The sequence below is a fragment of the Phoca vitulina genome, unplaced genomic scaffold (assembly GCF_004348235.1).
Source record: "Phoca vitulina isolate PV1807 unplaced genomic scaffold, GSC_HSeal_1.0 scaffold3, whole genome shotgun sequence".
Taxonomy (NCBI): Eukaryota; Metazoa; Chordata; class Mammalia; order Carnivora; family Phocidae; genus Phoca; species Phoca vitulina.
The window spans coordinates 25942408-25959669 of NW_022589706.1; the positions used below are offsets into that span (position 1 = coordinate 25942408).

Here is a 17262-nt window from a genome sequence, read left to right on the forward strand (position 1 = left end):
TATACTGAAAATAATTTTTTAAAAATTTATATTTTAATGGCTTCTCTAAAGCTTTGGAAAATATCTACAAAATTTAATCATTTTAAGGAATATGTTGCAGCATAAGATACCATGATTGTTGCGGCTACTTTACTGTTACTCTTTCAGTACAGAAAATTATAAATTTTTTAAAAATGCTTTAATATTTGATCCCCAAATTGTGTGATAAAGTAATAGCAAACATTTATTGAGTACCACGTGCTAGGTGCTCTTTAAGTACTTCACCACCTCCTAAGGCTGATACTAGTCATGTTGATTGCATGGGACAAGTGAAAAATAAATGGAAACCCAGCAAGATTTAGTAATTTGCCTGAGATCACACAGCTGGTAGTGAAGGAGCTGGGATTCAGACCTGGGGGGTTTGGTTCCAGAGCTACACTCGGTCCCTCCGTTGTCCTCTCTCTCTCATACCAGTTGGTGTATCTAACAGAGCAGGTCATAAGCAGGATTGACTAAGGTGTACTTCATTTAAATGATGGTACTCAAAAAAATAGTTGCAAAATGTGCTGGGATTTTGATAGGTATTGTTTTGGATTTGTAGAACAGTTTGGAGAATCTCAGGCCTGTAATTGGTAAGGATTGCCATTCTAACAATATTGAGTCTTCTAATCCATGAGGATGAAATGTCTCTCCATTTAGGTTTTTCTCTACCAAGGTTTTATAGTTTCCAATGTATGCCTTCTATTTTTTTTGTTACATTTATTTTTCAGTGTTTTTTTTTATTTTAATACTGTTGTAAATGCAGTTTTTGTATTTCATTTTTAGGCTGTTGTGAGTATAAAGAAATATCATTGATTTTGTATGGAATATCCAGCAACTTTGCTGAACTCATTTATTTTTGTATTTTTTCTCTGAATTCTTCAGGATTTTTGACATTCCAGATCTTATCATCTGAGAATAAAAATGGTTATATTTGTTTTTTTCTAATCTAGATGCCTTTTTTCTTTCTTTCTTTTTTTTTTTCACTGCACTGACTAGAACTTCCAGGAAAATGTTGAATAGATGTGACAAAGTGTTCATAGGTGGAAACCATTCAGTCTCTACCACAAGAAGCGTGGTGCTGCTGTAGGGTTTTGTGTAGATGCCCTTTACCAGAATGAGAAAGTTCCTTTCTGTTCCTGTGACCAAGTTTTTGTCCTAAATGGGTATTAGATTTTGTTAAATGATTTTTTCTGCATCTATGGAGTGATCATATGGTCATGTCATCTCTTTATGTGGCATATTACATTAACGATTTTCAAATATTAAAACTAACCTCTCCTTCTTGTACAAACCCCAGTTGATCATGTTGTATATATTGCTGGACTCAGTTTGCTAGTATTTTGATAAGGATTTTTGCATTTATGTTCATGAGGATTATATTGGTCTATAACTTTTGTGCTTTTTTTTTTTCTTTTGATGTCTTTGGTTTTAGGTTTAGGATAATAATAGACTTAAGAAGTTGAAAAGTGCTCCTTCAGGTCTGTTTTCTGAAAGTGTAAAGGATTATTTCTTTAAAGATTTATTTATTTTTGAGGGAGAGAGATGGGAGGGGCAGGCAGAGAAAATCTTTCAAACAGACTCCCTGCTGAGCATGCAGCCCAGTGTGGGGCTCTCGTCCCAGGGCTTGATCCCACCACCCATAAGATTATGACACGAGCCGAAACCAAGAGTCGCAAGCTTAGCAGACTGAGCCACCCAGGTGTCCTAGATTATTTCTTCTTTAAATATTGAAATAATTTACCAGTTAAACACTCTGGAATGGTGATTTTCTTTGTGAGAAGATTTTTAATTTTTAACTCATTCAGATTTTTTTTTTACTTGTTATAAATCTCTTTAAATTTTCCTTTTCTTCTTGACTCGATTTCAATGATGTCTGTGTTTCTGGAATTTGTTCTTTTCACCCAAGTTTCTGAATTCATTAGAAACAAAGTTATTGTTCATAGTATATACCCTTATAACTTTTTAAACATGAGTAGTGTCAGTATGCTATATGGCTTCTCCTTCATTCCTGATTTGATAATTTGTCTTCTTTTTTCTTGGTCAACCTGGCTGAAAGTTCATAAATATCATTGATCTTTCAAAGAACCAACTTTTGACTTTACTGATTCTCTCCGTTGTTTTTTTTTTTCTTTCTGATTTCTATTTCATTGATTTTCATGCTAATCTTAATTTTTTTTTTTTCCTTCTCTGTGCTTTGGGTTGAGTTTGCTCTTCTTTTTCTGGTTAAGGTGGAATCCTGAGTTATTGATTTGAGACCTTTCGTTTTTGTTATAGGTGTTTAAAGATAGAGATTTCTTTCTAACCACTGCTTTAGTTGCATTTCATAGCTTTCAACATGTGTTTTCATTCACTTCAAGACTTCTGTTTCTCTTTGTGTATTGTTCTTTGAGACATGAGTTACTTACAAGTGTGTTCAATTTCTAAATGTCTGGGGATTTCCCTAAAGTCTTTATGTTATTGATTTCCAATTTAATTCTATTATGGTTGTAGATCATACTTACTAAGATTTTAGTACTGTTAAATTTACAAGACTTGTTTGTGGTCTAGTATATGACCTATCATGGGAGCCCCAGAAAAAATATGTGTTTTGCTGTCTTTGGGTGGATAGTTCTACAAATGTAAAGTCAAGTTATTTGATAGTGTTGTTTAAGTTTTCTGTATCCTTGTTGATTTTCTGTTTAGTAATTTTATCAGTTTTGGGGAATGCACTATAGAAATCACTAGCTGATGTTAGAATGTCTATTTCTCTTTTTACTTCTGTCCATTTTTGCTTTATAAATTTTAGGGCTCTGTTTATGAGTATGTATACATTTAAAATTGTTGTATCATGGCTCTTTTTTTATCTAGTATTTCTTAAAATCTGTTTTGTCTGATATTGTATATTCAATCTGCTTTTGGCTACTGTTTGCATGTTATTTTTTTCTATCTTTTACTTTCAACCTATTGATATTTTTAAACCTAAGATGTATCACTTGTAGATAGCATATAATTGGATGTGGTTTCAATATCCAGTCTTTTGAGTGTTTATTCTTAAAGTTATCATTGATATGCTTGGATTTATTTCAGACCTTTTTCTGTTTGTTTTCTAAATATCTCATGTCATTTTTCTTCATCTGTTCCCATTTTACTCTTCTTTGTTAAATATTTTAGTGTATTTTAATTCTTTTGTTGTGTTGTTTTTATTTAGTTTTTTTAAGTGCTCTAGGGATTACAAAATCTGTTAATTTATTACAGTTTAGATGAATACTAATTTAATAAATACATAAATACTTTGTACCACTATACCTCCATTTTCTCCTTCCTCCTTCTTCTGTTATATATGTATAATATATGTATGTTTGTTCAAACCCAACAGTGCAGTGTTCTAACTATTGCTTTATTATATAGTCTTATGTTTTTTCAATAAGTACATAAAAGAGGCGACCTACTAAATAGAAGATATTTGCAAATGACATATCTGATAGTTTCCAAAATATATAAAGAACTGATACAACTCAATGCCCAAAAAACAAATAATTCAATTAAAAAATGGGCAGAACGGGGGTGCCTATGTGGCTCAGTTGGTTAAGCATCTGCCTTCAGCTCAGGTCGTGGTCCCAGGGTCCTGGGATTGAACCCCGCCTCAGGTCCCCTGCCTCTCAGTGGGAGTCTGCTTCCCCTCTCCCTCTTCCGTTCCCCCTGCTTGTGCTCTCTCTCTCTGTTCCTCTCTGTCAAGTAAATAAAGTTTAAAAAAAAAAAACTAAAAATGGGCAGAAGACATGAACAGACATTTCTCCAAAGAAGACCTACAGATGGCCAACAGACACATGAAAAGATGCTCAACATCACTCATCAACAGGGAAATGCAAATCAAAACCACAATAAGTTACTACCTCACACCAGTCAGAATGGGTAAAATCAAAAACATAAGAAACAAGTGTTGGCAAGGATGTGGAGAAAAAGGAATCCTCTTGAAGTATTGGTGGGAATGCAAAGTGGTGCAGCCACTGTGGAAAACAGTATGGAGGTTCCTTAAAGAATTAAAAATAGAACTACCTTACAATCCAGTAATTGCACTACTGGGTATTTACCAAAAAAAAAAACGGAAAACACTAATTCAGAGGAATACATGCACACCTATGTTTATTGCAGCTTTATTTACAATAGCTAAAATATGGAAGCAACCCAAGTGTTCATCAATTGATGAAACGGATAAAGAAGATGTGGGGTGTGTGTGTGTGTGTGTGTGTGTGTGTGTGTAATGGAATATTATTCAGCCATAAAAAAAGAATGGAATCTTACCATTTGCAACAACACAGATGGAGCTAGAGAGTATAGTGCTAAACAAAATAAGTAAGTCAGAGAAAGACAAACATCATGGAATTTAAGAAACAAAACAAAGGAAAAAAGAAAGACAAAACAAGAAACAGACTTTTACTATAGAGAACAAACTGAGGGAAGATGGATGGGGGGGATGGGGAAATAGGGTGTGGGGATTAAAGAATATACTTACCGTGATTAAAAAAAAATAACATGATTAAAAAAATTTTTAAGTGTATAAAATAATACAGAAAAAAGATATATTTATATAATTATGTAATCTTTTTTTTTACATACTTACATATTTACTTTTTCCAGTGCTTTTCATTCTTTGTATAGATTTGTTAATGTCTGATGTTATTTCTTTTTAGTTTGAACGAATTTCTTTAGTAAATTCTTAATGCAGATCTGCTAGCCACAGGTTTTCTTAATCTTTTTAAATTTGGTAATGTTCTTATTTCACCTTTTCTCAATTTCATTGAGATATAATTGACAAGAATAAATTGTATATATTTAAAGTATACAACTTGATGTTTTGATCTACATTGTGAAATAATCACCACAATCAAGCCAATTAATATATTTGTCACCTCACATAGTTAACCTTTTTTTTTTTTTTTTTTCCTTTTTTTGTGGTGATTATACTTACCATCTACCCTCTTGGCAAATTTAAAGCCTACAATGCAGTATTGTTAACTATATCTACACCTTTATACATTAGATCTCCAGAACTTGTCCATCTTGTCTAAATGCAACTTTATACCCTTTGACCAGCACTTCCCCATTTCCCCCTTTGGGCCTTGGCCCCCATCATTCTACTCTCTGCTACTATGAGTTTGACTATATTAGATTTGACCTATAAGTGAAATCCTATAGTAATTGTCTTTCTGTGCCTGACTTATTTTGCTTAACATCATGTCCTCCAGGTCTTTTTTTTTTTCTTTTTTTTTTTGCATAGTTTTGTTGGATATAGAATTCTTGCTTGACATTTTTTCCCCCAGAATTTGAGTATATTGTTCCATTGTCTTCTGGATTTCATGCATTCTCATGAGAAGTCAGCCCTTAATTGTATTTCCCTGTATGTGATGAGTCATTTTTTTCTTGCTTCTTTCAAGATTTTCTCTTTTATCTTTGGTTTCAGCCATTTGACTAGGTGTCTGTGGATCTCTTAGTCATTATCCTATTTGGGTTCTTTGAACTTCTTGGGTATGTAGATTAATGTTTTCCATTAAATTTATGACATTTGAACAATTATCCAAAATTATTTTCCTCCTTTCTCTTACTCCTGTCTTTCTGAGACTCCCTCTACCTACATACCACTACAGTTGATGTTGTCCCACAGCTTTCTGTTCATTTTTCTTTATTCTTTAAACATGGTTACCTGAAGTTCCTTGAATATATTTATAATAGCTGTTTTGAGGTTTTGTCAACTAAACCTCACATAGGAAAACTAAGAGACAATTTCTATTGACTACTTACTTTTCCTGAATAGGTGTCACATTTTTCTGTTTATATATATCAACATTTTTTGTTGAAAAGTGGACATTTTAAGTAATACATTGTAACAAATCCAGATTCTGATCTTTACCTTGGAGTGCTTTTTTTTGGCTTGTTTAGTAACTTACCTGGACTAAACTTATGGAATCTGTTCCCCACAGTGCAAGCTGCTGATGTCTCTGCCCCATTATTTGATGGTGATGGTGTTGATGACAATGATGATGATGGTGATGATATGCCTGGCTTCCCAGGGGTCACCCACTTTTCTGCATAGCTTAGTGTCAGTCAACGATTTGTCAAGAGTTTCGTAAGTGTCTCAAGCCAGTAGGGCTTTTGTTCTCTGCCAGTTGCCTGTGTGGGTTGGGGAACACATGCAAAGTTTAGCCAGTGTTTAAGTCTGTCCCAGCTTTTACTTGCACTGGATCTTGTCATGTTTCCACTGCCCGCGTACACAGGCTCAAAGTCAGCCACAAATACATGGATAGCTTTCAGTGTCTCTTGTGTTTTTGGGTAGCCTTCCCATCAGCCAGGAATTTGCAGAGAGCTTAACAAGGCCCTCCGTGACTTTTTATTTCCTTTATCTCCTTTTTAAATTTGGATGAAGCTTTAGGCTGGCTGAGCCGCTGGACTTACCCACATTTATCTACCTCTGAGACCACTACTGCAACTAACAACATTGATGGGCACAGAGTGTTCCCATGCTTAGCTCCAAATCAAGCAAGTCCTCTCTGGCAATGAAGTTGATGTTCACAGCTTGACCTTCTCTGACATGGGAAGGAGTGTGGAGGTTAAAGGGGGTAGGAGAATCCCATAGATTCTCATGTTCTTACCCAAAGTTCGGTTGTTTTTCATGAACAATCATTTCCCAATTTGCTTTATGCCTTTGGTCTTTGGTTGATTTACAGAGAAATAAAATGCTTACTTTGACAATTTTGTTGAATTTTATTGTTGCTTATTGGGAAGAGGATCTAATAAATTCCCCACTATACCAAACTCTGTCATATATTTTATAACATTGCCCCAGATTCACACATGATTATTAATGCTGTCAACATAGTTAATTATTACTTGAAAATGACATTGCATTTTGAGTTGTGTTAGCTTTGTGGAGACAAATTCTTTAGCTGGGTTTAATTAATGTTTTCATTATAAATAGCATCTATTTGCTCATTCATTTATTGACTAACAATGTGCTGGGGTCTGCTTTAATTTCCATGATGTAAAGATGAATGACAAAGTCCCTGCATTTCATGAATTCACAAGTCAAATGGGGGAGACAAACTAAAAATTTTAAATTATAATGAAGTATAATATATAATGTTATATAGAGGTGAGCACACAGTGCTATGGGATGAGCTGGAGAGAGCATGCCTGTCTCTGACTAGTAAGATTTCACTAAGTGTGTTACCATTGATTGGGGCTCAGAAGGGTTGAAGTCGGCCAAGCAAAGGGATGCAGTAAATAGGGCATTCTGAGTGTGGAAAGCAGTGTGTGTAAGGACAAGGTTTGGGTTCAAGTAATATCTGAAAAAGTACCCAGGAAGGAGCATGGCGGAGAACAGTAGAAGATGGAACTTCTCTAGAAAACACATTTACATCTGCTGAACATTCTGGTCTTTATCTTCTGGGCCATCGGATGCTAGCCAAGGCCTTTATTGATCAAATTAGCTACTGCTTTTGTTTGGTCTTGGATTTCTCTCCAGCAGCTCTGTGGAGTATAAGACTGCAATGAGGAAGGACAGATAAGAAGTCAATCAAATAGGAGACTTTTGGACCCTCAGGGTTGAGAGATGGTGAGTGCAAAACTCGAGAGTGGCCAAAATCAAAAGATGTTCATGAGAAAATTGACAGAATTTGATGATATTGATGTAAGGAAGGGTCAGCATGGCTGGTTGGGCACAGAGGCCCTAGAAGGTGTGGAGAGGAGACAGCCTCTGGGAAGCCGCCAAATAAGAAATCAACCTAAACAGAAACAACAAAAACCAGAGAGGATATCCAGATGAATCTTTGGCTGACAGGCCAGGTGAATGAAGAGGGAGAACCCAGGCAGGAGCAAATGTACAGAAACCTGGGAGAACTGGCTGGAATAGCAATTGTAGCAGAGGATGTGTGCTGGATCCTAAATGAATTTTCTGAGCTGCCTAGAGGGACGTGACTTAATCTCATGCCCTGGCCTTAAGTTTCAGTGAGGCAGGGGCAGTAAGAAGTCCCAATGCAACATGGTCATTTTAGCACTTTTAATAGAAATTTTGAATTAATCTAAATCCTTCATGAAGTGGGATAATGGTATTGATTAAGAATACTCCCTCAGAACCCTCTTACACTGTTGGTGGGAATGCAAGCTGGTGCAGCCACTCTGGAAAACAATATGGAGGTTCCTCAAAACATTAAAAATAGAGCTACCCTACGACCCAGCAATTGCACTACTGGGTATTTACCCCAAAGATACAGATGTAGTGAAAAGAAGGGACACCTGCACCCCAATGTTGATAGCAGCAATGTTCATAATAGCCAAACTGTGGAAAGGGTCCAGATGTCCATCGACAGATGAATGGATAAAGATGTGGTTCATGTATACAGTGGAATGCTACTCATATTACATCAGAAAGGATGAATACCTACCATTTACATCGACATGGATGAAACTGGAAGGTATTATGCTAAGTGAAATAAGTCAATCAGAGAAAGATAATTATCATGGTTTCACTCATATGGAACATAAGAAATAGCACAGAAGATCATAGGGGAAGGGGAGGGAAAACTGGGAAGAAATCAGAGAGGGCGATAAACCATGACAGACTCTTGACTCTGGGAAACAAACTGAGCGTTGTGGAAGGGGAGGTGGGTGGGGGCATGGGGCAACTGGGTGATGGGCATTAAGGAGGGGAGGGCACATGATGTGATGAGCACTGGGTGTTATACGCAACTAATGAATCATTGAACACTACATCAAAAACTAATGATGTATTTATGTGTTGGCTAATTGAATTTAAAAAAAAAAATCCTCACCTAGGGCTCTTCCTGTGAGTAACTCAGACACTGCACAGAGACTAATCATTTACTCTGAAATCATTGAGGAATTATTTAGAATGCAAATCCTTTTTAAAAACCTAATAGTGCTGCCCAAGTGTTAATTCATCTTCTCAAAGGGATAAGGAACTGGGCAGATACAAATAGATGTGTGATGACTATGTAGAAAGAGTCAATGATGACATACTTTGTCTCTGATCTACACTTTTTTAAGAGGTCCCTTTCTATGTGTGACATTCTGTAACTTAATTTTTCCTGTTTATGACATTCTAATGTTATTTAATTGCCAACCATCTGGATTTGCTGTTAGTATGAATCAGGTTTTTTAATATAATTAAGCCAGCTTATCTGTCACCCATTATAATTAATCCATTTTATCTTAATTACTTTTCCATTTCCAGAGCCAGTCATCACATATTAACACAAATACAGGAAAATCTGAGTCATTTTTGTAACATAAGTAATAACACAGAATGTCAGATATGTGCATACGCTCCCTTCACACTTTGGGGAAGGTTCAACATAATTTGGTAAAATACGTTAGTGTTTTGCCAGAAACACAGAAACCAAAAAAGAAATCAGTATTTCAGTTCTCATTCACTTACTTCGTGAACCGTAGTCTTGATTCTGTATCCATCCAAGGACAAATTGTAATGTAGCAAGCCCTTCTGTTTCTGGTGGTAATTACAGGGAAGCATTTGCCTATCAGCTCATTCTGGTCACTGGTGCATGTGTGGGGTTTTTTCATTCACTTATTTCTTAATTGAGGACAACTCTGGATGTAGCAGTAAATGAGACAGAAGAAGGTTGTAACTCTTTTTGAGCTCACTTTGTAGTGGGGGAGACAGATAGTAAACGAATAGCAACAGTAGTGATGAGTAATGTGCAAAGAATTTGAAAGGCGACGGGACAGAGAGTCAGTTCTGTAGATGGAGGGCTCGGAGAGGTGTCTCTGAGGAGGTGGCTCTAAAGCTGATACCTGATTGACAGGAGACGCCTTGAGCTGATCACAAGCATTACAGGAGGAAGTCCTAGCTAGAGCGAAGGCCATGAGTAGGCGTATAATCTGCATAGTGGTTAAGAGATCACTTTGGGAGAGGGAGAACGTTCAAAGTAAGGAGTGTGGATTTCATTCCAGGTGCTATGCGGAGCTGCTGAAGGGCTTTCTGTGATCTGATTTGCATTTATAAAAGATCAGTCTGCTTCTCTGTGGAGAATGGATTAAAGGGGGTAAGAATGGGAACAGGGAGGAAGAGTCCAGATTGAGAGGTGAGATCACCATCCCTTAAGTACTCCATGAAGTTATCCTGTGCGTCATTTTCGAAGATTGATTCTTTGCACCGTTGCAGATTTCCTGTGGTTAGAGCAAACTATGGAATACTCTAGATTCAAATGGCTCTCTAGATTCAAGTCCAGTTTCTCCAACTTAGAGGTCATAGAACTTCGGGCAAGTCTCTTAACCCCTCTGTATTTCAGTTTCCTCTTATAAAAACAGTGAAATAGTGGGGCGCCTGGTTGGCTCAGGCAGTTAAGTGCCCAGCTCTTGATTTCAGCTTGGGTCGTGATCTGAGGGTCATGGGATCAAGCCCCATGTTGGGCTTTGCACTCAGCACAGAATCTGCTGGAGATTCTTTCTCTCCCTCTCCCTCTGCCCCTCGCTCAGCTTGTGCTCTCACTTTGTAAATAAAATATTTTTTAAAAAATGGAATAGTAATTTTACCTATTCATAGAGTTGTCAGAAGTGACTAAGAAAATACACATAGAAATACTTAGTACATGCTTACAGTAAGCACTCAGTAAATATTACTATATTTCTGTCTTATACTATGCCACATTCAGACGGCAGTACCTAGTAATGAGTTACAATTAACATTTTTAAGAAATAAAAAAATTTGTTCATGTGTTATTTTGATACTATTTTAGCATCTCTTAATCCTGTTTATTTAATTTGTAATAATATAATCATGTTGTTATAATATGCATATTATTCCCAACTTCCACATCTGGCAGTATTTATTTTTAAAGTGACTTCTGTTATTTGTGTGTTAAACACCTGTAGCCTTCTAGAGAGATTGATTGAATATTAATCACCTTTATTGTGAAGTTAATGTTTTCAGCCCTTAAAATGAGATGAAGGAGGGTGGGCCTTGGATCCTGAGATTATATAGATCATGTAAACACTGAGTTTATGGCCTCCACCAGGGCCATGACAACACACGGGCGCTGATCAAATGCATCACTCCTCTGCTTGGTCCTCCTGCTTTGGACTTCGGGTCTGTGTTGGATCTATGGTTAGAAAAGACCCTATCCATTTAGACCATAGGGTAATCTAGAAGCCTTGTAGTGAGTCTTTGGTTTCCCTGTAAACACTGGTTTCTGTCACTTTGTCAGGCTAGCTTGGAAGCTGGCTCCCACGATTTGTCTTTCCTCACTACTGTACTGATTGCATGGATACTGTACTGAATTTTGCAAATTCGAATTATTTCTAAATACTATAGAAATGATGATAGAGATTGGATAATATTTGGAATCAGTAACTAAATTAATGGGTGTGTGTGATGTGTGTGTGAATTTGTAACTTTTACACGTCATGGGGCTAAAACACCTGATAGCCAGTAGCCTTACGATTTTTCCTTCTGCCTCTTCCAAAGACCACATGGTCCGGCTACTTAAGAGATTCATGGGAGCGTCCGTGTCGGCATAAAGACTCAAATGTGAATTCTCAGCTCTGCCGGCCCACACGGAACTGACCGGTGGGGCTCCCATCCATCCCGCAGGCTCTTACATCTGGTGGGGGGCTCTCTGCTCCCCCTGCTCTGTTAGGAACAGGTTCCCTCCCTGCCCCCGGCAGTCACATATCCCATCATTTCACAATCAGCACCCAACTGGATTATATTAATGTTAAAATTAATTTGTAAGCTTACATTTTTTTCCAGAAATACCTATGTGTGGACATAACTCCCTTTCTCTGTGTTTGTTTTTCTACCACAGACACGGGAGCAGAAAGACAGGCACTAAGAGAAAATGTGTATCCTAAATTGAGAGAATTCTGCAGAGAAAACTATGGATTAGAATTTCAGGTAACTGTGATATTAATTCCATTTTTAATTATGGCAGCTGAATAATGTTTGTGCTTGCTTATTGTCACAACTTCGGTGTTCGAAAAAACACGTTTCAAGCTCTGAAAAGTTTTATTTCTTTAAGCATGGGTAAAAAGGAACACTGGAAAATGGAAAATAAAATATTTAGTCATTTGGGGGGCGCCTGGGTGGCTCAGTCAGTTAAGCGGCTACCTTCGGCTCAGGTCATGATCCCCAGGGTCCTGGTATCAAGTTGCATTGGGCTCCCTGCTGAGTGGGGAATCTGCATCTCTCGGCCTTCCTGCACTTGTCCTTCTGCACTCTCGCGTGCGCGTGCTCTCTTTCTCTCTCTCTCTCAAATAAATAAAATCTTAAAAAAAATAGTCATTTTTGGTGCTTTGCACTTTTATGTTTTCTTGCCCTCTGTCTGGTATTGGCTCATCTTCTCCTTCTAACCATGTTTATTTGCTTCTCGGCAGTCTCTACTGTTCTCAGGAAGGTGAAGGTTGCTGAGCGCATGCCCGTAGGCTGTGGTCTCTAGAAATGGTTTGTACCTAAAAATTGGGACCAGCTTTCTCCCAGGTGTTTTCTTTTAGCAGCCTGGCCAGCCCTTGCCTTCTAGCTTGCCTTTTAGATTTTGTTCACATTGTAGAATGTCCTTTTTCCTATGTTAGGGATTTGCCATTTACCCAAAAAAGAAAAAAAAATCAGCCTTTCAAGAGACAATAACTGTGCATGTCATTGCTAAAGTTCATGAATACCCTGGCATTTGTAGACACCACTGATTTTACCACCTTTTCTATTAAAAGTACTAGAAAACATTGGGCATATCTTGAACATCCCCAGATTTAAAAAGTAAATGGCTCCTGGAACAGATAGCGTTATTTAGTCAAAAGTTTTCAACCTCATTCACAACGGACATCTTAACTCTGCAGTGCTATCTTAACTATATGTTTCCATTGGTAAGTCAGGAATATGTACCAGAGATTTGTGGTATAAGAGTGCAAAATGCATCTTTGTTAGTGGAAGAAAATTCCACCCTTCATTTATTTCCTCCTGAATATTTTATCTCGGTATACTTCATGATGCTTTCTCGTGTGATGTATAAAATAGTTGGTCTCAAAATGGCTTCCCTCTCCGTGCCTACTGTCAGTCAGCAGCAGGCCATTATGACACACATATTGAAAAGTTACTCATAAGTCACCATTTGCTAGATAAATGGTGAGCCTAAATTAAATTCCTTGTTGCGAATTCAGCCCTGCCTTCTCTGAGGAACCTGGTTCTACTGATAACAGGGTCTCAATTGTTAAAAAAATTCTGATCTGTCAAGATTCCCAAAGACTTAGACACTCCTTGGGGACTCAATTACCATGGAGAAAGAGATGTGTCCAAGAATGTTAATCCCATCTTTGAGTTTGTTTGGATATGCATCATTTTTTTTTAGTAGAGGGAGGAATTTGTTGAGCCACAGACCAGCTTGCATAAAACATGGTATTCAGATTAGCTGAGAGGAAAATAAAGAAATATATTTTCTAAATTATAAGTAGGCCCAGGAAAAGACTGATAAAGCCAGAGGAAAGCTGTAGAAGGCAAGGTCCATGGAATAAATTGACAGCAAGGATCATTCTAGGCAGGTGCATTGAATGAGTCGTTGAGATACCGGGCAGCAGTGGAAACCGCATTGGGCAAAGAAAAGTTGGGACTGAACCCCCAGCTTTCCACTGTGACTCCCTCAGTCGGTGTTCGAAATGGGAGTGGTGACCACTTCGTATCTAAGGTTGTGTTTGGAATAAAAATATGCAGGGTTGCATTTGTTTCCCACCTTCTGAGCTTAACGGGAGCTCAAATATATGTCATACTTGAATCTTCTAAGAATATACTTTTTAGTATAGTCTCTTCTAGTCAGTTGATTATAGACCTCCCTGAAGATGTGTTTTCTAGTGAGATGGTTCTCCTTTCTCAGCTGCAACAAAATATGATACTGGAAGCTTCATGAAGAAAAAAAAAAAAACAGTTTACCTGTATAGTACTCTGGATTTCATCTTTGGCTCTGCATTGAACCCAGAAGAAATGAATTTCCTACAGTTACCCAAACATATGCCAATCCCTTTTAAGCTTCCTTGCCTTTGTTTATGCTGTTCTTTCCACCCGCGATGCTCTGCAACCTGCTTCTTCCCCTGCCACTCTTGAAGTCCTACTCATTCTGAAGACTCTTCCTATAGATCCTAAGGCCCCTCTCCTTCTTTTTTTTTTTTAATTTTTTATTGTTATGTTAATCACCATACATTACATCATTAGTTTTTGATGTAGTGTTCCATGATTCATTGTTTGTGCATAACACCCAGTGCTCCATGCAGAACGTGCCCTCTTTAATACCCATCACCAGGCTAACCCATCCTCCCGCCCCCCTCCCCTCTAGAACCCTCAGTTTGTTTTTCAGAGTCCATCGTCTCTCATGGTTTGTCTCCCTCTCCGATTTCTCCCCCTTCATTCTTCCCCTCCTGCTATTATCTTCTTTTTTTTTTTCTTAACATATATCGCATTATTTGTTTCAGAGGTACAGATCTGTGATTCAACATTCTTGCACAATTCACAGCGCTCACCATAGCACATACCCTCCCCAATGTCTTATCACCCACCCACCCCATCCCTCCCACCCCACCCCCCACTCCAGCAACCCTCAGATTGTTTCCCGAGATTAAGAATTCCTCATATCAGTGAGGTCATTTGATACATGTCTTTCTCTGATTGACTTATTTCACTCAGCATAATACCCTCCAGTTCCATCCCCACGTCGTTGCAAATGGCAAGATCTCATTCCATTTGATGGCTGCATAATCTTCCATTGTATAGATATACCACATCTTCTCTATCCATTCATCTGTCGATGGACATCTTGGCTCTTTCCAGTTTGGCTATTGTGGACATTGCTGCTATAAACATCCGGGTGCACATACCCCTTCGGATCCCTACATTTGTATCTTTGGGGTAAATACCCAGTAGTGCAATTGCTGGATCGTATGGTAGCTCTACTTTCAACTTTTTGAGGAACCTCCATACTGTTTTCCAGAGTGGCTGCACCAGCTTGCATTCCCACCAACAGTGTAGGAGGGTTCCCCTTTCTCCGCATCCCCGCCAACATCTGTCATTTCCTGACTTGTTAATTTTAGCCATTCTGATTGGTGTGAGGTGGTATCTCATTGAGGTTTTGATTTGGATTTCCCTGATGCCGAGTGATGTTGAGCACTTTTTCATGTGTCTGTTGGCCATTTGGATGTCTTCTTTGGAAAAATGTCTGTTCATGTCTCCTGCCCATTTCTTGATTGGATTCTTTGTTCTTTGGGTGTTGAGTTTGATGAGTTCTTTATAGATTTTGGATACTAGCCCTTTATCTGATATGTCATTTGCAAATATCTTCTCCCATTCTGTCGGTTGTCTTTTGGTTTTGTTGACTGTTTCTTTTGCTGTGCAAAAGCTTTTTATCTTGATGAAGTCCCAATAGTTCATTTTTGCCCTTGCTTCCCTTGCCTTTGGCGATGTTTCTAGGAAGAAGTTGCTGTGGCTGAGGTCGAAGAGGTTTTGCTGCCTGTGTTCTCCTTTAGGATGTTCTGTCTCACATTTAGGTCTTTCAACCATTTTGAGTCTATTTTTGTGTGTGGTGTAAGGAAATGGTCCAGTTTCATTCTTCTGCATCTGGCTGTCCAATTTTCCCAACACCATTTGTTGAAGAGTCTTTTTTCCATTGGACGTTCTTTCCTGCTTTGTCAAAGATTAGTTGACCATAGAGTTGAGGGTCCATTTCTGGGCTCTCTATTCTGTTCCATTGATCTATGTGTCTGTTTTTGTGCCAGTACCATACTGTCTTGATGATGACAGCGTTGTATTAGAGCTGGAAGTCCGGAATTGTGATGCCTCCAGCTTTGCTTTTCTTTTTCAACATTCCTCTGGCTATGCGGGGTCTTTTCTGGTTCCATACAAATTTTAGGATTATTTGTTCCATTTCTGTGAAAAAAGTGGATGGTATTTTGATGGGGATTGCATTGAATATGTAGATTGCTCTAGGTAGCATTGACATCTTCACAATATTTGTTCTTCCAATCCATGAGCATGGAATGTTTTTCCATTTCTTTGTGTCTTCCTCAATTTCTTTCATGAGTATTTTATAGTTTTCTGAGTACAGATCCTTTGCCTCTTTGGTTAAATTTATTCCTAGGTACCTTATGGTTTTGGGTGCAATTGTAAATGGGATCGACTCCTTAATTTCTCTTTCTTCTGTCTTGTTGTTGGTGTATAGGAATGCCACTGATTTCTGTGCATTGATTTTATATCCTACCACTTTACTGAATTCCTGTATGAGTTCTAGCAGTTTTGGCGTGGAGTCTTTTGGGTTTTCCACATAAAGTATCATATCATCTGCAAAGAGTGAGAGTTTGACTTCTTCTTTGCCGATTTGGATGCCTTTGATTTCTTTTTGTTGTCTGATTGCTGTGGCTAGGACTTCTAATACTATGTTGAATAGCAGTGGTGATAGTGGACATCCCTGCCGCGTTCCTGACCTTAGGGGGAAAGCTCTCAGGTTTTCCCCATTGAGAATGTAATTCGCTGTGGGTTTTTCATAGATGGCTTTTATGATATTGAAGTATGTACCCTCTGTCCCTATACTCAGAAGAGTTTTGCTCAAGAAAGGATGCTGTACTTTGTCAAATGCTTTTTCTGCATCTATTGAGAGGATCATATGATTCTTGTTCTTTCTTTCATTAATGTATTGTATCACATTGATTGATTTGTGGATGTTGAACCAACCTTGCAGCCCAGGGATAAATCCCACTTGGTTGTGGTGAATAATCCTTGTAATGTACTGTTGGATCCTATTGGCTAGTATTTTGGTGAGAATTTTTGCATCCATGTTCATCAAGGATATTGGTCTGTAATTCTCCTTTTTGATGGGGTCTTTGTCTGGTTTGGGGATCAAGGTAATGCTGGCCTCATAAAACGAGTTTGGAAGTTTTCCTTCCATTTCTATTTTTTGGAACAGTTTCAGAAGAATAGGTATTAATTCTTCTTTAAATGTTTGGTAGAATTCCCCTGGGAAGCCATCTGGCCCTGGGCTTTTGTTTGTTGGGAGATTTTTGATGACTGCTTCAATTTCCTTAGTGGTTATAGGTCTGTTCAGGTTTTCTGTTTCTTCCTGGTTTAGTTTTGGTAGTTGATACATCTCTAGGAATGCATCCATTTCTTCCAGGTTATCTAATTTGCTGGCATAGAGTTGCTTATATAATATGTTCTTATAATTGTTTGTATTTCTTTGGTGTTGGTTGTGATCTCTCCTCTTTCAT

General features: G+C 37.9%; 1 protein-coding gene across 2 annotated transcripts in view; it reads left to right on the forward strand.

The window, feature by feature from the left end:
* Window positions 1–17262, forward strand: part of NWD2 (NACHT and WD repeat domain containing 2) — a 183992-nt gene that overhangs the window by 56587 nt on the left and 110143 nt on the right. For both annotated transcript variants that reach the window (XM_032400164.1, XM_032400165.1), the window contains exon 2: window positions 11838–11926. In XM_032400164.1, coding sequence (XP_032256055.1) covers window positions 11838–11926 — 89 coding nt within the window. The remainder of the gene's footprint in view (window positions 1–11837; window positions 11927–17262) is intronic.